General features: G+C 45.4%; 5 protein-coding genes across 5 annotated transcripts; 3 read left to right on the top strand and 2 right to left on the bottom strand.

Moving 5' to 3' along the window:
* Positions 1 to 263: 263 nt before the first annotated feature.
* Positions 264 to 3,573, top strand: LOC108032976 (uncharacterized). Its single transcript, XM_017107049.3, has 3 exons — positions 264 to 364; positions 432 to 1,166; positions 1,224 to 3,573. The coding sequence occupies exons 1-3, from the start codon at positions 307 to 309 to the stop codon at positions 3,407 to 3,409; spliced, it is 2,979 nt and encodes a 992-aa protein (XP_016962538.1). The 5' UTR covers positions 264 to 306; the 3' UTR covers positions 3,410 to 3,573.
* Positions 3,573 to 11,010, top strand: LOC108032973 (phospholipid-transporting ATPase ABCA3). Its single transcript, XM_017107044.3, has 11 exons — positions 3,573 to 3,835; positions 3,908 to 4,487; positions 5,095 to 5,238; positions 5,291 to 6,553; positions 6,616 to 7,400; positions 7,459 to 7,805; positions 7,867 to 8,205; positions 8,952 to 9,099; positions 9,158 to 9,355; positions 9,415 to 10,245; positions 10,763 to 11,010. The coding sequence occupies exons 1-11, from the start codon at positions 3,573 to 3,575 to the stop codon at positions 10,947 to 10,949; spliced, it is 5,085 nt and encodes a 1,694-aa protein (XP_016962533.1). The 3' UTR covers positions 10,950 to 11,010.
* A 298-nt stretch (positions 11,011 to 11,308) lies between these two features.
* Positions 11,309 to 12,627, top strand: LOC108032989 (uncharacterized). Its single transcript, XM_017107066.3, has 2 exons — positions 11,309 to 11,337; positions 11,678 to 12,627. Exons 1-2 carry the CDS (start codon positions 11,328 to 11,330, stop codon positions 12,334 to 12,336), a joined length of 669 nt encoding a protein of 222 aa, XP_016962555.1. The 5' UTR covers positions 11,309 to 11,327; the 3' UTR covers positions 12,337 to 12,627.
* Positions 12,628 to 13,346: 719 nt separating this feature from the next.
* LOC108032978 (EF-hand domain-containing family member C2) lies at positions 13,347 to 17,029 on the bottom strand. The gene is made up of 4 exons (XM_017107053.3): positions 16,854 to 17,029; positions 16,245 to 16,792; positions 15,910 to 16,183; positions 13,347 to 14,959 (listed from the first exon to the last, which is right to left on the bottom strand). Exons 1-4 carry the CDS (start codon positions 16,902 to 16,904, stop codon positions 13,457 to 13,459), a joined length of 2,376 nt encoding a protein of 791 aa, XP_016962542.1. The 5' UTR covers positions 16,905 to 17,029; the 3' UTR covers positions 13,347 to 13,456.
* An 80-nt stretch (positions 17,030 to 17,109) lies between these two features.
* Positions 17,110 to 18,418, bottom strand: LOC108032987 (platelet-activating factor acetylhydrolase IB subunit beta homolog). Its single transcript, XM_017107065.3, has 2 exons — positions 17,717 to 18,418; positions 17,110 to 17,654 (listed from the first exon to the last, which is right to left on the bottom strand). The coding sequence occupies exons 1-2, from the start codon at positions 18,110 to 18,112 to the stop codon at positions 17,373 to 17,375; spliced, it is 678 nt and encodes a 225-aa protein (XP_016962554.1). The 5' UTR covers positions 18,113 to 18,418; the 3' UTR covers positions 17,110 to 17,372.
* Positions 18,419 to 18,838: the final 420 nt, after the last annotated feature.

Consider the following 18,838-nt stretch of genomic DNA (forward strand, 5'->3'; position numbering starts at 1 on the left):
GTAAGATAAAATGCTTTTCAAAAATATGTGTCATTTATCATTCAAAATAATTTTTTTTAATAATTTTTTCTGAATGATTAAATAACCCTTTATGAAGCTCATAAACACAAAACGCATTTTAATGAAATATATTTAAAAGCAATATGTTTTTATAAGGGAAGTTTTAATTTTCCAAAATTTTCAAACAGTAGTCCCATTATGTTCCGCTTTCCATCGTTCCCGCTGAAAGCTTGCATTTCAAGCTACGGTCACACTAATCCGCTGACCAAAACAAAACAAAACAACGTGTTGTTATTAAAGTGAGTGATGGTTTTGATAGCAGATGCTTTTGGCCTGGATGTGTCCCCCAACGGGATACTGGTTGGTACGTAAAACACCTAATAATACTTAATAGTAGTATAAATATTTGTAATGTGCTCTAATGCACACAGGACATGGCGACCAGGCGGTGTTCTACAGCTCAAAAGCCAAAGTGGAAATGCCGGTTCGTCTGCGTGAAGGAAAAGTGCGTGGATTCGCGTGGAGTTCCTTGAGCCATTCACAAAGATTATTATTGCTCTATAGCGAAAATGAGTACTCCTTGATTTCATGTAGCACCAGTACGGAAAAGGAACACTTTGAACTCGTTTACGAGGGCGAAACCAAGGACTGGATTAATGCAGCCATGTTCTTGGACGATATTGATAGGGAATCAGATCATAAAAGGCGATTTGTTCTCCACACATCGCACAGTGTCATCCTGTACCTGGAATGTGATCTTTCAACCCATGCGGAGTGCAAAGTTCTGCAATTAGCGCGCTGCACCGACAGTTCCATTCTCTACTACACCAAATTGCATGGTAATTGCTATGATAAACTGGCTATCATAAGTGGCAATGCCTTTGGAGAACTATTGGTATGGCAAACGCAGTTTCCCCTGGAATCCCAACCCGAAGCCGTCATGAAAACATATCCCCTGCTTTTGCGGCTGCCAGCCCACAATGGCGTGATACACTCCATCGATTTCAATCTGGCCTCCCAACTATTGGTAACCACATCGGATGATCGTTCGGTGAAGTTTTGGAACATCCAAAAACCTGGAGACTGGACAACCGCTAAAATTAAGCCCATCTTTAGTTGCTTCGGTCACAGTTCGCGTGTGATGTGTGTGGAAATCTTTGAATTAGGTAAGCGTACATAGTAAAGGTTCTTAAGTCATTTTATTTACTCAATTTATCTTGCAGATGGTCAGGTGCTCGTGGCCAGCGGCGGTGAGGACTCCTACATCTGCATCTGGAGTTTGTCTGGCGAACTTTTACTGAAACGACGGCAGCACTTTGGAGCACCCATTTGGCGGCTGGGCTTTAGTAAGGATGCATGCTCGCTTTATAGCACCAGCTCCACTGGTAATTTAGTCGGGCAAAGTCTTAAAGAGGTGCTCAATAGGACCAGAAACTCCCCCACTGTGCTGAGTAACTTGGGCGAAGCAAATGAGTTTGTCAGAAACCTAAAGTTTGTAACGGACGAGATAATTGTGGGGCTGAGCAGCTCGAATCGCTTGTATTATACCCGAATGTCGCCGGATTCCTCTGATGAGAACAGCTGGCTTATGATTAAGGATTTTCCGTCGTACAAACGTACTGTCCTGGAAGTCTTTGATGGCATCATTGCCACCTGTGGTCATCGCCGAATAACCCTTCACCGATACAATCCGAAAAACAACGAGTTCGAGCAACTTTTCGATGGCGTCCGCATGAAGGGCACCATACGCTCGTTTCAGTTTCTAAGCAGAGATCTCTATCTGGTGTCCGATAACCTGGGCTACTGCCTGCTGCTGAAAAGCCACCAACTCAGCATAGACTCGCACATTGCCCTTTTCAACAACCGCGAGCCGTGGATAACAGCTGCCCTGCTCATTTCCCAGAAGTATCTGTTGCTGGGCAATCGCGAGGGGCATGTAATGCTCTACTACCGCAGTAGCACCGAAATGGACTTTCAGTTGAAGGATACAATCAAGCATTTACACGGCAACATGGGCTCCAACTTCTTCAAGTTGCTGAGTCTCAATGATGAGTATGCCTACGTTGTGAGTGGAGGTCATGAGGCCTTTCTGAAGTATCTCCAGGTGAGATTGACGGACTGGTCGCTGTATGTGAGCCAACGTGAGAGTATTCCCTTGGCTTGGGTGGAAGCATCTCCCTCAGAGGACTTGATCCTGGGTTTTAACGATAATCACATTGTGGCCTGGTCCCGACAGTACGATGTGCTCCTGCAACTGGCTTGCGGCGGGGGAAATCGTTGTTGGGACTTCCGACTGAGCGGTAATCTACTCAGCATAGCCTACGTCAAGCAAAAGCGTGTGCTCTTCTATCGCAATGCGCTCTACAATGGAGTAGCTAATGAGATGAAAGACATACAAACCAATAGCTGGCACACTCGCAACTGCAATACCCTGCGTCTTCTTACCAATAGAAATCAAACGCTTCCTTTTATAGTCTCCTCTGGCGATGATAACATTATAAAAGTCACGAAAGTAGCCAATGATGCCTTATTACAATGTGCTGAGCTGCACTCTCACATCTCAACTGTTCGTTGCCTGCAGACACACCTCTATAAATCGAAGGAGGACTCAAGTACATGGCTTATTTTTTCAGTTGGCGGACGGTCACAGCTCTGTATTAGCCAACTAAGCATAGATCAGTCCCATAAATGCCACATCACAGAACTGTCCACCCACACCCTGCAAAATGTCATGGGAACATCGTCTAAGACTAGCACCATTGAGGCCCGATTGATGGCAATTGACATTGCCCAGCGTTCTGTTGGGGGCTGCTTCTCCATATATGTGGCAGGCGCCGATGGAAACATAAGTCACTATATCTGGAACGCAGAAGACCCCAGCCAACTCAATCGAAAGACTTTTACAGATCTGAAGAGATGCCCTCTCAGCATTCAGTGGATCAGCAGCAAGGAAATATTACTGGTCTCCACCTCAAGTGGCGAGGTCACTGGGTACGATCAGGAACTACAAACGATATGTGTGCAACTCCAACTCCATGTGACGGGCATAAACACAATCGATATATACGTGGACAGGCACCTCTTGCACATATTATCGGGGGGAGATGACGAGAACATCAAGTACACAGTGCTCAATTTGGATACCAAAAGTGTGGAGTACAAAACCGAGTTTCTGGGCCTGCACAATGCCCAAGTTAATGCTTTGGCCATACATTGTCCCACCAAAAAGAACGAGGAAACTGAAGTGTATGCCTACACCTGCAGCATAGATAGACAGATCTATAGAATAGACCTCAAGACCCACGAGTACCAGAGAGTTGGTTATACTTGCATAGCAGATGTTAAGGGAATGCTCATCGATGAACATCAGCGCATGTATTTTTACGGATCTGGCTTACAAATAAGATAACAGATGGCATAAAGTATTTGTTAACTAATTAGGATTATAAAGAGAGTTTATAAGTCGTGTTAAATGGTTGTCAAAATGTCACAGTGTAACCTGAACTGCCTCAGTTGTCATTTTCCAAGTGAAACTTCGTTTTTTGTTAAAAATAAATGTTAAGTACTTCAAAATGTCCTGCAAAGGATGGCACATCTTTTGGCTGTTGGTCTGGAAGAATTTTCACAAGCAGAAAAGCAACAAGCTAGTTCTATTCATATCAATAGTTTTACCCGTGCTTTCGGCCCTGTTGCTATTGTTTTTTTGCGCTTCGAATGATCGAAATCTGAGAGACTACTCGAACAAACCGGAAGCCCAGGCACTGGAGCTCGGTTGGAGCGCCCTTATCGATAAGATAGATGCCAGGCGCAAGAACATGGTGAATAAGCAGAAGGAGTGAGTACTATATTATGTGAATTTTGACATACCTCAAGATACAAATGGGTTTCCCTTTGTTTTTGCCCGCAGCTTCCAGTACAACGTATTCATACCGCAGATTCGGGTGGCCTTTGCCCCCAATAGATATCCAGCCCTGCGAAAACTCATCGCCGATGCGCTGGGAAAACTTTCCATCGGCAAAGATAAGATTGTTAGCTATAACAACTGCAGTGATTTGCGGACGCACGCCGCCGCGGAACATTATTTGGCAAGTGTTTGCTTCCGCAATGTGGATGAGTCAAAAAGTGGCCTGCCTGCGGTGATGCATTTCGCGATAATTATGCCCTCGGAGCTGCGGAGATATGAGCGCACCTGGATGGGCGACAGCTGGAAGGACACTCACGTCCCGGTGGACCAGGATCTGGGCACCGAAAACGAGGGCCTGGATGAGGATGATTTCACCGACTATATGCGAGAGGGGTTCGTCGCCCTTCAGTACTACATCAGCTTGGAATACCTGCAGGTCGCATCCAAGGCGGCCAGGCTGCCAGCCATCCAAATGCGCCGATTCGACGAAAACCCCAGTGTTAAGCTCTCCGACGGAAAGGGCACTGCATGCATACTGATGATTCTCATTGGCTTTATGTTTCCCGTGGCCGTACTAGTTAAGGTCTCTATTAGCTTGATTTTTATGCTTTTTGTAGCATTTAAAAACTCAACTATTTATTTAGTCTTCAAAATGATGTAACCTGGAGGGTTTTATAATAAAACCATTTGACTAACTACTTCATTAATATTTTCTATGCTTTTAAATAGAGATATTATCCTTAAGAAATGTTAGTGAATAAATTATTTTTTACGTCGGTTTATTTAAGAAAATGTATTGCCTTTGAAAAAGAAAGAAGTTTTTGAAAAAAACTATATATATTAAAAAAACTATTTAAAGCTACCTAGTTTGTGCATTAAAAATATGTTTTTTAAAGTTTAATAGGGATTTAACGTTAGTAAATAATTTCGTTGTAAAAATCGGCTTAAAAACGAAAAAATACCATTAAAATGACCAAAGCGCGGAGTTTTTAGAAATATCCAACCTAAAAAATTAAAAATTCCTAACTTGCAAGGCCTTGAAATTTATATTAAATCACTCCTTTAGATTATCGGGGACCACTGACTTTAGTTTCACACTTTCCCTTTAGGCTTCATACAGATTCATACACAACACCTAGACATCAGTTTTTTAAATTTTAAGCTAATACAGTATTTTTCGTTTCTTCAAGTTGATTGCGGAGGAGCGCGAAGTTGGGCAGCGTTTCGTGATGGAGGTGAACAACGCCAGTCCAACTTTGCAGATTGCGTCCTGGTTCTTCAATAGCTTCTGTCAGCTGCTGCTGGATCTGTCTTTCGTAACGCTTTTGCTAAAGGTAATGCCTCCTGTGTCCAGTATTTTGGCAAAGATAACCCACTCGCTTTCAGATCCAGTGGAATGGCACGTCGGCGGCCTTTAACAAGTGCCCCTGGCTGGTATTGCTATTTTTTCTTATCTCGTACGGGCTCTCGGCGACCAGTTTTATAATCTGCATAGCTTCTCTGCTGCGTAAATCCAGGATAGCCGTCGTTATAGTGCCCATAGTATGGATCCTTCTGCCCCTGCCGTTCTTTTTCGACGAGCAGCTGATGTCGAACGAGTTCCACGAGTTCTATGCCCTTGCCACGGCCATTATCTGCAATGTCTCCTTCAGTCGGGGCCTGAAGAAGCTGATCTACCTGGAGGCCTACCCGGTGGAAGTGCCCATTAGGAAGTACCTGATGTACAGGGTGATGCACTCGGACTCCGGCATTACAGTGCCCATTGCCTACTTCTATCTGCAGACCTTCTTCTGCATTCTTCTCGCCCTGATCCTGGAAAACAAGACTTGCATTTGGCTGGGACGCTACTTGAAGAGGATGTGTAAATGCTGCAGAACTTCAGGACTACATCGCAGTCTGTGGCTCATGCGAAGAAGGCAAACTATTGTCCAGGAGGAGACCGAACCAAAAAACGAAGCCCACGCCTCCATTGAGTTTCGTAACGTTTGGAAGAGGTTTTCGACAAAGTTCGTAGTGCGGAGCTTCACATTGGGTGTGCACCTTGGAGAAGTGGTGGCCCTCTTGGGCCACAATGCCTCCGGAAAAAGGACCATTGTTAGGATGGTGTACGGACTGATAAGGCCCACCCTGGGAGAGATCTTCCTAGCTGGATACAGTGTACTCACCCACAAGAGACAGGCCCTTCACAGCTCCGGAATTTCCCTGTCAACCCAGGCCTTGTTCACCGAGTTCACCGCGTTCGATCATCTGATATTCTTCTGTCGCCTGCGGGGTCTTACGAAGGCCGAGGCCAACGTGGAGGCGAGGTCGTACATCCGCTATCTAAGGATCGAAAAGTGGGAGAAGTCGCAGGTGAAGGAGCTCACCGTCGGGCAGAAAAGGCTTCTGAATTCTCTGTGCGCCTTCGCTGGCCGAACCCAGATCGTAGTCCTCGACAAACCCTTCGACGGCGTCGATGAGCTCAAGGCCGAGCTGTTCTGCGGCTTTGTGCAGGAGCAGAAGAGGAGTCGCTCCATTTTCTTCACCACCAATAGTCCCAAGGTGGCCAGCGGTATGGCCGACCGTATAGCCGTCCTCTCGAGGGGCAAGCTCCTAACGCTCGGAACCGAAAAAAGGCTGTGCAAAGCCCTAAATGAAGTCTACAGACTGGTAAGTCCTTCCTGGGATTACCGAAATATGTTGTGTTCCGCAGCCTAAGGTTTATTCAACAGACCCTCTATGGCACCGAGTACTGCGATTTCAAGGAGGTGCACATATTTTTGACAAACTTCATACCTGACATTGAGCTGGACTACGCATTGGGCGATTCGGCGGTGTTTCTAGTCAAGCGCCAAAACCAAACGGAGTTGATGGACTTGCTTGAGAACCTGTCACGCTATAAGGAGGAACTGAATGTGAACAGCTTCCAGCTTCAGGAGTGCAGCCTGGATAATATTTTACACAACCTATTTTCACGAGACCAATCGGGTTTTCAATTCGGAGACCCAGAGACCCATCCGTTTACGATAAACAGAGAGCCCAGGAGGAGATACATCATGGCTCTGGCCGTGAGTCTTTGGGAAGTTCTTAGGCAACGCCTGCTTCGGGATATCAGGAGCTGCTTTTTACCACTTCTGAAACTCAGTCTGCCGACCTGGGTGGTCCTCTGGACCCTTAGCATGCCCTATTTCTGGAACAACTGCCAGCAGCCGGAGGGGATACTCTTCCCCATCACTGATCGCGGAAGAGGGATCGTGTTGATGCAACAAAACCTCTTCGAGAAGGACTTGGTGAAGGCCTGCGAGGAATATGCCAGAGCAGGAGTTACCCAAGTGAGCCCCAGGGCTGACATCAGGAAGTACATCTATAGTTATGAGTATGACAATAGCTTGTTGTCGGATATGGATGTTCTGGAGGCGGCCATATTCTCGGACGACGAAATAGAGGTTCTCTTCAACAACAAGTGGCACTTTACGGCGCCCGATGGTCTGGCCCTGGTAATGAACTCCCTGGCCATGTAAGCCCATAATACATGCAGTCCCAACGAATTGTAATCGTACTGCCCTATTTTTCAGAGGTCTCATAGGCTCGGACTCGGGCATTAAGGTGGAACTGGAACCGCTGCCCTACTCCACGGTGCACGCCCTGCAGCTGCACCTCTCCACCGATGGCATCGACCTGATCTTCGCCACCTGCCTGAGCTTCTGCTTCTGCTTCCTCTGGAGCCTGCCGCTGCTCTGCATGGCCCTCGATCGCAATGGGCGCTATAACTATGTGGAACTGATGGCCGGCATGCGGCTGAGCACCATGATAGTGGCCTTTCTCATGTACGACTTGGGGCTGGTGCTACTGGCCCTTCTTCCCGTGAACGTGGCCATCGTATTCCTGCAGTGGGACGTGCTTATGGATAACGATGTTCTCTGTGAGTGCTGGCAGTTGGTATTCACATCATGCCCAGAAATGGTCTATCTTTGGTGTTTCAGTGCTCTGCTTCTACGTCCTGGTGGCCATTGCCCTGTGCGTGCTCAGCGTGAATATCTGGATATCCATTGGTGTTTCGGACACCCTCAATGGCTACCTGATGGTGGTCACTTTCTACTCGTTCGGCATCGTGACCTACTTGGCGCTGACCGAGCTGCAACCCTCTGTGGACCTCAACACCCCTTCCCTGGTGGTCCTGGACTTCCATCCCTACTACGCCCTGCTGCACAATCTGATGCGCATCGCCAGCATCTCGGAGAGGATATGGCTCTGCAGCGACAGGCAGATCTACGAGACCAGTGTGCACTCGGAGCGGTGCCAGAAGTTCCCCAACTGCTGTGGTGAGTCCTTCGAGGAGCGGTGAAACTGCCAAGGAAAGGCGGAAAAAGCTGGGAACCTTTTCTCAGTAGGTACACTTAGAAATATTCGTGATAGTCGTGGTAATTAGTTCCGATTTCATTCACTATTGATTTCAAAGTATTGCAAATCAAAGCATTGCAATATAAATGTTTTCATATAGAAAACAAAATGTAAAAATAATTTAAAAATTTTTAAAAAAGTGTGATAATTTTTAAATTAGGGTATTGTACACATTTTTTAATTGAAAATTTGTCATACTTAAAATATAGTGTAAAAATATTTCAAACAAGTACTAACACTTGAGCTTTATATTTTTTTTATTATAAATTTATTATAAATTTATTTATTATTGTATTATATAAATTTAAATATTTTTATATTGAAAACAAGGATAAGTATTTTAGTTCTTATTTTCATATTTAAAGAAAGTTTAAAAATATTTAATTGTTAAACTATCATACCTAAAACAAAGTTTACAAATCTTTGAATTTACATATTTCAATATTTAATCATGTGCAAATGTTTAATCCTTATATATACTTTTTTATTTATATATTTTATTTATATTATATATTAACAAAGTGTGAAAACAATTAAATTTGAATACTTATATATTTAAAACAAAGTGAGATAATATTTTAATTTAAATATTTTCATATCCTGAGACTATTTTCTTCTGTGTACTATACCCTCTTCTTAAGTGGAAGCCTTCCTTATCCCCGTCCAGATGGCAGTGCCCAGCAGTTCCCCCATTTCCGCTACCTAGCCTGCGCCTACTTCTTGACCATCGTGGTGTGGATCTGGATTTACATATGCCTCAAGTCGCGGGTGGTGAAGCGCAGGCCACGGCAGGGAAAGTACTTTTGGGACAGCGAGTGAGTTATTGGAATCTGTGTGCTTGGATACCATATTATAAGCAATGTACTCCCACAGTCCCGATAGCCAGTATGACCAGCATGTGTTGCACATTTCCCAGCCCAACGACCTCGAAAATACCTGGATATCAGAGAAGATACGTGTGGGAACCCTGGAACGTAACTACATAGAGTCCAAGGTTCTGCACGTAGAGCATTTGAGCGTGTTCTTCAACCTCAAGGCGGCCATAAAGCACATTGATTTTATGGTTAACCGGTAGGAGATGCTATATTACACAATATAGCCTTACCTTACTTCTAAATAATCCCCAACAGCTATCAGGTTTTGAGTGTTTTCGGGGCCAATGGATCGGGGAAGACAGTTCTGCTGAAAACCATTCTGGGAATTCACTCGCCCAGCTCGGGACGCATAATAAGCTCGAAGAAGGTTCCCCTGAAGTCGGAGAACCTGGAGGGCTGCAATCTAATAGGCTACGGTGCCCAGGAGGTTCAGGTCTTCCAGTGGCTGACCATATGGGAGACTGTACTCTTGATACTGCGTGTTAGGAGGTCGAATAGGAAAACCCTGAAGCAGGATGCCAGGACCCTGTGCCAAATTTTCGGTTTATTCAAGTATCGCTTTCAAAAGCTCTCGGTCTGCAGTCGGGGAACACTCAAGAGACTGAGCCTCGGCATGGCCCTGATCAGCGACGCCGAGCTCATCCTGCTGGACGATCCCTTCACCCACCTGGATGTGATGGCCCAGCGCAACGTGCTCCAAGTGATGCACGAGCTGTCCCGCCGCGGCCAATCGGTGATCTACACCTGCTCGGACACCCAGTTCTCAACCTCGGCCCTGCGAATGGCCGCCCTTAGCTATCCAGGGATCGCCGCCATAGGAGAGCGCCAGGAGATCCTGCAGAACTACTACACCTCGTACTATGTCGTGGAGACCCGCATCCACTTCCCCGAACTGGCGGGTCTCATCGAATTCGGTTCCCTATCGGGGGAATCCCAGGAGGAGCGGGAGTACGGAATGAAATCGGAGGAACCCCTCCGGTTCAAGCACCACGAGTACTCGACGGCCTGCAATGACAGCGAGGAGAGGTGGAAGTACCTGCAGCTGTGCCTGCTCATCGAGAAGGCGTTCCCCCATGCGATTATCAAGTGAGTGAGAGAGCCCCACAAGGAACGCTTCAAAGAACGCTTCAAAGAACGCTTCAGAGAACGCTTCAGAGAACGCTTCAAAGAACGCTTCAGAACACGCTTCAGAGAACGCTTCAGAGAACGCTTCAAAGAACGCTTCAAAGTATGCTTCATAGAGCGCTTCAGAGAACGCTTCAAAGAACGCTTCAGAACACGCTTCAGAGAACGCTTCAGAGAACGCTTCAAAGAACGCTTCAAAGTATGCTTCATAGAGCGCTTCAGAGAACGCTTCAGAGAACGCTTCAAAGAACGCTTTAGAGAACGCTTTAGAGAACGCTTTAGAGAACGCTTCAAAGAACGCTTCAAAGAACGCTTCAAAGTATGCTTCATAGAGCGCTTCAGAGAACGCTTCAGAGAACGCTTCAAAGAACGATTTAGAGAACGCTTTAGAGAACGCTTTAGAGAACGCTTTAGAGAACGCTTCAAAGAACGCTTCAGAGAACACATACTATTTGTAATCCTATTCTCTTAATTTCAGGACTGTCAGCTTGCCGAAGGCCTGCTTCTGGCTGTCCAGCCACATGTACTCCATGAGTCAGATTCTAAAAACCCTCGATCTTAACAAGCAGCATTTTTACTCATTTTCCATATCCCAGCCCTCAGTTGGTTCCACTTTCCTTACCATTAGTCCCCAGAAGGTACATAAGAAGTCATTTTCCTATTGAGGGTTTTTTGAAACCCAAATAAAGCTTCTTATAGAGTATTGTGATACAAAAAGAGTGTGGTTTTCTTAATAAAATAATATAGTTGGTATCAAAACTGGAGTTGCCATAGGATTATTAAAAACATCACATCACATCGGTAGACTTTGGAGTCTGATGAAAGACTTTCCCTGCCAATTTCCTAATGGTTTCATTTCTGATAACACTAGTTCCGATGCACGCGCGAAAACTATTTGCTTTGGCCGTGTCTTCTTCAAAAAGCCGACGTTCCCCATGTAACTGTCTGCCAAAAACGATAAGAAGACGCCGTTGCCTATAAAAACGCTCGATGGCAACATTTTCTCGTTCTTGAAACTCAGACTCCAAGTCCGTTTTAGCAATATGAAAGTTGGTACGTTCGTTGGTTCTTCCTTTATAGAGGGGTTCCTAAGAAATCAATCGGAACGGAAAACATCAAGAATGGATTATTTTTTTTGGAGTGGATCGTTTTTATAAAGGGACATATATGTCCGATTCGGATTATAATAAAAAACGTATTGCTGAAATCAAGAAGATTCTGATTCAAGTAATACCAATATGATAATATAGTGAAACCCCAAAAATATATGGATACTTTTAAGTTCAAAGCTAGAAATTGGAAACATTTTGGATAAAAATGAGAGTACGGGTATATAAAACTAGTCACAATCTTGTACTAACTCCATTTTTTCTGTGTTCTTGTGTATCTCCAGGCAATGTGACCCATCTAACGCTTGTGATCCTACTGTCCTCAGCGGTTCCCCTAGCTACAGCACTCAATACCATTTGTGAGAACCGGTTCAACGATCTGTCCTTCGCGGACCCCGCCAGTTGCTCCAGCTTCTATGTGTGCCAGCGAGGAAACGCCGTCCGGCGGGAGTGCTCCAATGGCCTGTACTTCGACCCCAAGATCCAGACCTGCAATCTGCCGGGACTCGTCAAGTGCTTCAACGGGGAGCGCGGAGTGGCCCTCCTGGGAGGAGGCACGCCCAACCAGACCCAGAAGGCGGTGGCAGCCACCACCGCTCGTCCACTGCAGACCACGACCCTCTGTCCCCCGACCACCACAACTGGCCACCACATAGAGACCACCAAGAAAGCGAAAATAGTATCTGCGACAACAAAGTCTCCAATCGAGGAAGCCGCAGGAGACCACAAAATCCGAATCGATGTGTTGAGATCTTCGCGGGACTGCCGTGGAGTGGACGACGGAGTGTACCTGACGGACCCCCGACATTGCCGACGCTACTATATGTGCCTCAGGAACCGGGCCAAGCGCCACAGTTGCCCCCCGAAACAGTGGTTCAACAGGGAGCTCCTCATCTGCCAGGACCAGGCCGAAGTCCTCAACTGCCCCTCCAACCGGAATTAGTCAGCTGTGTTATTAGATTATCGGAAAATATACGTGTGTAACCAAGATCTGGTAACAGATATCCAAAACCATGTGGAGTACTTCGGCTGAAAGAAAATAATACACATATTTCACATTTTTAGATCTAGATAAAATGAATTTGCAAGTTCCTTCAAAATTTCCAACACTAACACCACAGTGTCCGAGTTAGTTAAACCCTTAAAAAGGCTCTATTAAACGTTTAAATTCACACAGCAAGGAAGTCATTTTTGAAATTATTTATTAAAAGAAGTGTTTGGTTATGATATAATATTTTTTTGTTTTACAAACAATTTAGACTAAAATTCCGAATGGGTAAATTGTTATATTTTACTAAATAAATAATATTTTTGGGGTTTTCCTTGGAAAGTTTAAGTTTACTTAATAAAAAAAAACAAATGCCGAACATCGTTAATTGTGATTATTGTAATCTTAAAAAATTAATTTTTAGCGTCTTCTTATGAAAGTTCAAAATCCTGTTCCAAGTAATAATTTTTAAATTGTTATAATTTTTATCTTCAAAATAATTTTTTTCTATAAAATTTAGATTTCCATATTATTTCAGATACAAAATTGCAGATGAAAAAATTCTTCTTAAATTGATATCTTAAAAATAAATATTTTCAGCGTTTTCTTAGAGAGCTTTTTTAGAGCATCGTTCAATTGTGATTGTAATCTAAAATAAAAATAAATTTTAATGGTTTTAAAGTTTGTTTTTATCGTTTTTTTATAAATTTTAAAATATTATTATACTCCATATAAGATTATAGACAATAAAAATTTCAAAGAGTTATTTTTAGATATATTTAGAATCTAAATAAAGGAACTTTAACCAATAACTTGGAACGAGCCATGTGCAATGCTAGTTATAGATAGCTATAGATATTTCTCGGACTTCGGCTGAGCTGCTGTTCATCTTAAAGATAGATATTCTTACAGCTTTCTTTAGAAAGTAGAACCCCCTTTCCCATTTTCGAACTTCTACTGGTAGATAAAGTGCAATTTGAAGTATATTCAGAACCTGAATCAAGGAATTACAACCAAAAATTTGGAACGAACAACGTGTAATCCTGGTCAACGCTAGCTATGGGTATGTGCTGGCCTACGAGTGAGGCGCCTCCTCCTCGTGCTTGTGGAACTCGGCCTCCGACACGACCGACGGAGGCAGTATCCTGGCCTCGCCAATCGCATCGTGGTTCTTCTCGCCTGCCGATGGCAGGTTCAGGGGCAGACTCAGCTCCCGCAGGAAGCAGGTGAAGTTCACCACCCGCCCCTTGTTCAGGAAGGGGATCTTGGGGCACAGCTCGAAGGCGTGGTTCACGGGCACCATGTCGCAGCCCTTGCCGCAGGAGACGTCGATGAAGTTCATCAGGTCGCACACCTCGATGTAGTCGCACTCGTTGCGGTTCAGGATGGACAGGATGTTGTCGATGAGTTCCAGCGAGAAGGGCAGGCGACATCCGCGCAGGGCCGAGCGCACCTTGGCCTCGGGCAGGAAGGGCTGGTTCGTGGGATTGATGTGGTGGAAGTGCTCCATGAGATCGTCGCGGGCGTTCCACAGGGATCGCTTGAGCTCCAGGTGGGCCGCCGCCCTCACCGTGGACCTGTCGCAGGCGTGGGGCTGGCTCTTCTCCGCCGAGAAGTGGCGGCACAGCGTGATGATCTCGTGGTCACTGATCGCATTGCCCAGGATGCCGATCAGCGCTCCCTTGAAGCTCTCGAAGGAGACGAAGACGTCGCGCTTCTTCTCCAGATCCGTGCAGTCGGGCACACAGGCGCCCACAAACTCGGCCATGCGATTCTGCAGGGAGCCGCGAACCTTCTCCATGATGAGCACCACGTTCGACTGACTGAAGACCTCCGGATGGTGCTCCATGTACATGAGCGTGTACTCGTCGGCAGAGACGATGTGGAAGATGAAGTCCTTCAGCGACATGGTGGAGCCGATGAAGAAATTGAAGGGCATGTAGTACTGCGGCTGCTTGCAGGAGAACCTCTCCTGGCCCGGCAGCTCCAGCCGGGTGCGCTTCATGAACTCGCCGCCCAGGAAGCCGGAGTTGCGCACTGCTATCTCCTGGATCTGCAGCGTGTCGTCGCTGAGGTAGTAGCTGATGACGAAGATGCGCTCGCAGTTCGCCTTTATGGTCGAGAGCATCTTGGCCCCGTAGCGCAGCACGTAGCGATCGTACTTGATGAACTTCTTGAAGTCCGTCCGCGGCGGCTTGGGCTCCACCGAGATGCAGTTGCCCACCGAGTCCTCGTAGCTGCCCCAGCCGTTGTAGGGCGGCAGGAGGCGCTCCCCCGCCCTGTGGTCCGCGCAGTCATCCGACCTGGTGGGGATCGGCAGCGGGGTGAAGTCCTGGATGCCGTACCGCTGGCGGTAGTAGTTCTGGGTGAACGGATCCAGCTCGGTGATGACCACCGCCCGGCCGTACACGTTGATCACGCTGCCGATCTGGAGGTCGCGCTCCTTGTAGTAGAGGATCTCCTTGTTGCCCGTGTTCAGGGGATCCACGCAGTAGCGCACGTTGCGCATGTTGGTGCCCAGAACGTTCAGGAGCGTCATGGGAGTCATCTGACCCGGCAGCAGCAGGCCCTCGAATTCCTGGGAATGGGATAGGACGGAATATAATATGATATGATAATAAATGTTGATGATAATATATAGGGAAAAAAAGTATTAATTCAATATTTAATATGATTATTGTTAAAAATACATAGATAAGATACAAATTGATAAGATATGATGATCATTTTTAAAATATCTTGCTTTTCCTTTTTAAATTTTATTAATTCATTGATTCATTCATTCATTTATTGGTTAATATAATATGATGTGATATAATTATCATTTGTAATACATGTAGAATAAATTCACAAGATATGATGATAATTTTTAAGAAATAAGGATGAAAGGCTTTGATATCATACTTCTCCTCTCTTTTTGAATTTCAGTGATTATTGATCATGGATTAATTGATTAATATAATACGATGTGATTAAATTATCGTTAATAATACACACAGAAGAAATTGATAAGATATGATGATCAAATTTAAGAAATTAAGATGATTCTGATGTCTTGCTTTTCCTCTCTTTTTCAGTTTCAATGATTAATTGATTACTGATAGTGTAAAGATATGATATAATTATCATTATAATACATACAGAAAAAATTGATAGGATATGATGATCATATTTAAGAAACAAAGATGAGGAACGTTTCATTTTGATATCTTGCTTTTCCTCTCTTTTTCAATTGCAGAGAGTTTTCCATATTGCTATCCCGCTCTTACTCAAGTAATTCTAGGCGCTAGCTCGCTCTGTTCTCCCTCTTTCGATTTGAGAGTTTTTTAAGAGAGCAAAAAAAAAACCTAACATATTTACCAAGCAAACATGCCGGTTTTTTACAGTGTATACACAACTCTTGTTTAAAATCTAGAAATCACAGTAGACCCAAGACAGTTCATTAACATTTTAACAAAAAATGTTTAAGGAAGGGTAGGTCCGTACTTGGAATGCGTTTCCCCACAACACCCAAGTTCGGTTACTCACTCGTGCCAAGCGTCCGCGTTTGAGAAACACCGTCGGTCCGTCGCGACCTGAGTTCCGGATGTGCTGCTCCTTGATTTCGATGGTGTCATCGGATAGATAGTAGCACACCTCCAGCTTTCGGACGTCGCCGAACTCGGTTCTGTCATCCCAGTAGGCCTGGAACTTAAGTATTTGCCGGTCGTACTTGAGGAACTGGGCAAAGGGATGGTTCTTCGGTATCAGATTCCCCGACCTGGGTTGGTTTTCACGCTTTCTCAAGGTCTCAGTGGGATCGCTTTAAGAATAGAGCCATTACTGGGGATATGCCATCAAATACCTACAAAAACTAGCCTCACCAAGGCGATTCTACAGGATCTGGCACCGTGATGCCACGTTTGTTAAGGAAGTCCCTGGTGAACTGATCGCACTTGGTGATGTGGTACTGACGGTCGAATATTTGAACCGTCTGATCAACGTTCAGGTCAATGAGGGACATAAACTCGTTATCGCAGGGCGGGGCCTTCGGAACCCGCTGCCGGTGAACCACGCATCCCTGCACAATGCCCGAGTTGTCCACCCGCGGCTCGTAGATCTCCAAAGTGCCGTCCTCCAGGTAGTAGTATATCTTGACCTTGCGCACCAAGTAGGGGGCATGGTACACCTCCTGCAGCGTTTGCTTGAAGTAGGCACTGAAGCAGAGAACCTTCTTGTCGTAGGCCAGCCAGGGCGGCATTCGGGGACCCGATCTTGGGGGATAAATGGAGGAGGCCCCGACTGGCGGGCAGCTTATGTCCACCGTAACGCTGCCCGACTCCGCGGGAGGAGGCTGCTGGCGATCGCTCAGCATGCTGAGTCCCTGGAAGTTGGACAGCGACTGCGGCTTTGGATAGTGCCCTTTGGAGACCTGGTACCCAAAAATGGATGGTAATACCATGTCTATAAGATACACACCATGGAGTACTTACATCGCGGAACAGCGTGCCCGGCAGAAGGGGCATTCCCGGAATTCGCAGCATTGTGTCTTTGATCTAAATGAACCTTTCTCTTTGGTTTTACTCTCTAGCTTTGTGTGTGCTCTAAATGCTGTGCTCCAATGGACGTACAATTCGGATATACTAGTTACAAGGCCTACCCTTTGCCTTGTTTCTTGCTCTCCAGATTAGTAACTACATTAATATAACTATTTTGGCAGCTTTACCGAAGAAACAACATGCAGACGACTGATGCTTGAAGATAACTTGTATTTTACCCAATTACATTCACTTTTGCCTTATAAATATTTATGTAAAATAGTGTTATTTTGCAATGGTATATGCGATGGTTTACTATCCGATAAGAAAACTTATATTTAAATGTGAGATGATCTCGCAGCCCTGTGGCCTTTGAGACTTCAAAAAATACATTTGTTTTTTAAATTATATTCTGGGAATTGTTTTGTGGTTCGTATATATATAGAGAGAGAATGAAAGCTGCTGGAGGTTCCTTTACTCGGAGGGAGTGAGATCGTTTTCGGGTTCGTTTTCGTTGAGAATTTGAGAAAGCAAATCGTAGAGTGGCTCCAGAATCTTTTTCGCTCCGGCGTTGGTGAGGTTCTTGTAGTCGAACATGTCGTGATGGCTGATGCTGCCGTCGCTCTGGACCAAGCCCTTGTCGATGGCCACGGTCTGGACGCGGTACAAGCCCTTGGTGAGCCCGTTGATCAGCTCGTTGATGGTGGAGTTCTTTTCGCGCAGCAGGTTCGGCTGTTGTCCGCGCGGCAGTAGTGACTGTGAATGCAAATGATGATAACGATGTGCTGGGATAGTGGCTGGATGGCGGGACAACTTACGGGTAGAAGGATGTAGGCGTTGGGCAGCTTCTGACGGATCTTCGTCACGTTGGCCAGCACTCCCTCGGCCACCTCCTCGGCGGTGTTCTTCACATTATTCGTGCCCACATGCAGGACCACTATCTTGGGGTTCACATTGTCCAGGGCGCCGTTCTCGATGCGCCACAGGACGTGCTCGGTGCAGTCGTCCCGGATGCTAAAGTTAAGGCAGTGCAGCGGTGCAAAGTACTGGTTCCACGCCTCGCTGTCCTGCACGGTCTCGAAGATGCAGTCGCCGAGGAAGATGACATCCGGATCCTTTTCCCGGCAGTCGGAGATGAAGCGACGGTGTATGCTGTGCCAGCGCTTGTCGCCATCCAGGTCGGGCAACGGAGTGGGCAGCACACAGGGATTCATCTTGGCGGAGGTGGTGCGGTCAAGGACTCGATTCAGTTCAGCTTCCGTTTGAGATTCCGATTTTGGATTCAAATCAGACGGGGTTTCAGCATGCGGATGAATGGGGCAGCGGCTTCGGCTTCGGCTTCGTCGCGGTGGCTACCAAGGGCTTCCTATCTCGCCAGTTTACGGGGACAATGGCAATCAATCAATATCCGTTCGCATAAACAATTCCTCAATGTTGTTTACTTCCAATAACTCGTTTTATAGCGAATAATTGACTTTTTTTGCATATTTTTGCAGGTGTGACCGCAGCAAGACCGTTCAAATATGCCATGTTCGCAGGGGGAAAATACTAATAACAGTTTTGCATTAAAGGTGGAATGGTGACCAAGGAACACTTTTCAGTTTCATTTGGTAAAACAAGTTAGATATATTACAAATAAATTAATAAATAAAATTCAATGTCTGTGTTTACAGCCCACCAAGATAATTTTATTTTTTAATAATTAAAGGCCCTAACGTATATCCAATGTTTCTTTAGAACCAAGGGAATGTATTTGAGAATTTTTATTTATTTTTTGTAGTGCAAAAATTAAAAAATAAATATTTATTTTATACGAAGCTTTTGGTATTTTAATGGTATTTCAGAGCAAAAAACCCCCTAAGTTTCGAGTACCACCGTTCCACTTTAGCAAGAACTCATTGTCGCTACTTTGACGCAATACTATCCAGAATTAAGCTCGT

This window comes from Drosophila biarmipes, chromosome X (genome assembly GCF_025231255.1).
Source record: "Drosophila biarmipes strain raj3 chromosome X, RU_DBia_V1.1, whole genome shotgun sequence".
NCBI lineage: Eukaryota > Metazoa > Arthropoda > Insecta > Diptera > Drosophilidae > Drosophila > Drosophila biarmipes.

What these genes read in the sequence shown, in the direction of transcription:
- LOC108032976 (XM_017107049.3), top strand. Translation starts at nt 307, where the DNA reads ATGGTTTTGATAGCAGATGCTTTTGGCCTGGATGTGTCCCCCAACGGG. An exon ending in CCCCAACGGGATACTGGTTG is followed by an intron (nt 365 to 431) that starts GTACGTAAAACA and finishes TAATGCACACAG; the next exon opens with GACATGGCGACCAGGCGGTG. An exon ending in TGTGGAAATCTTTGAATTAG is followed by an intron (nt 1,167 to 1,223) that starts GTAAGCGTACAT and finishes TTTATCTTGCAG; the next exon opens with ATGGTCAGGTGCTCGTGGCC.
- LOC108032973 (XM_017107044.3), top strand. Translation starts at nt 3,573, where the DNA reads ATGTCCTGCAAAGGATGGCACATCTTTTGGCTGTTGGTCTGGAAGAAT. An exon ending in GTAATGAACTCCCTGGCCAT is followed by an intron (nt 7,401 to 7,458) that starts GTAAGCCCATAA and finishes CCTATTTTTCAG; the next exon opens with AGGTCTCATAGGCTCGGACT. An exon ending in TTCCCCCATGCGATTATCAA is followed by an intron (nt 10,246 to 10,762) that starts GTGAGTGAGAGA and finishes TCTTAATTTCAG; the next exon opens with GACTGTCAGCTTGCCGAAGG.
- LOC108032978 (XM_017107053.3), bottom strand. Translation starts at nt 16,904, where the DNA reads ATGCTGCGAATTCCGGGAATGCCCCTTCTGCCGGGCACGCTGTTCCGC. An exon ending in CGGGCACGCTGTTCCGCGAT is followed by an intron (nt 16,793 to 16,853) that starts GTAAGTACTCCA and finishes TTTGGGTACCAG; the next exon opens with GTCTCCAAAGGGCACTATCC. An exon ending in AACGCGGACGCTTGGCACGA is followed by an intron (nt 14,960 to 15,909) that starts GTGAGTAACCGA and finishes TCCCATTCCCAG; the next exon opens with GAATTCGAGGGCCTGCTGCT.
- LOC108032987 (XM_017107065.3), bottom strand. Translation starts at nt 18,112, where the DNA reads ATGAATCCCTGTGTGCTGCCCACTCCGTTGCCCGACCTGGATGGCGAC. An exon ending in ACGCCTACATCCTTCTACCC is followed by an intron (nt 17,655 to 17,716) that starts GTAAGTTGTCCC and finishes TTGCATTCACAG; the next exon opens with TCACTACTGCCGCGCGGACA.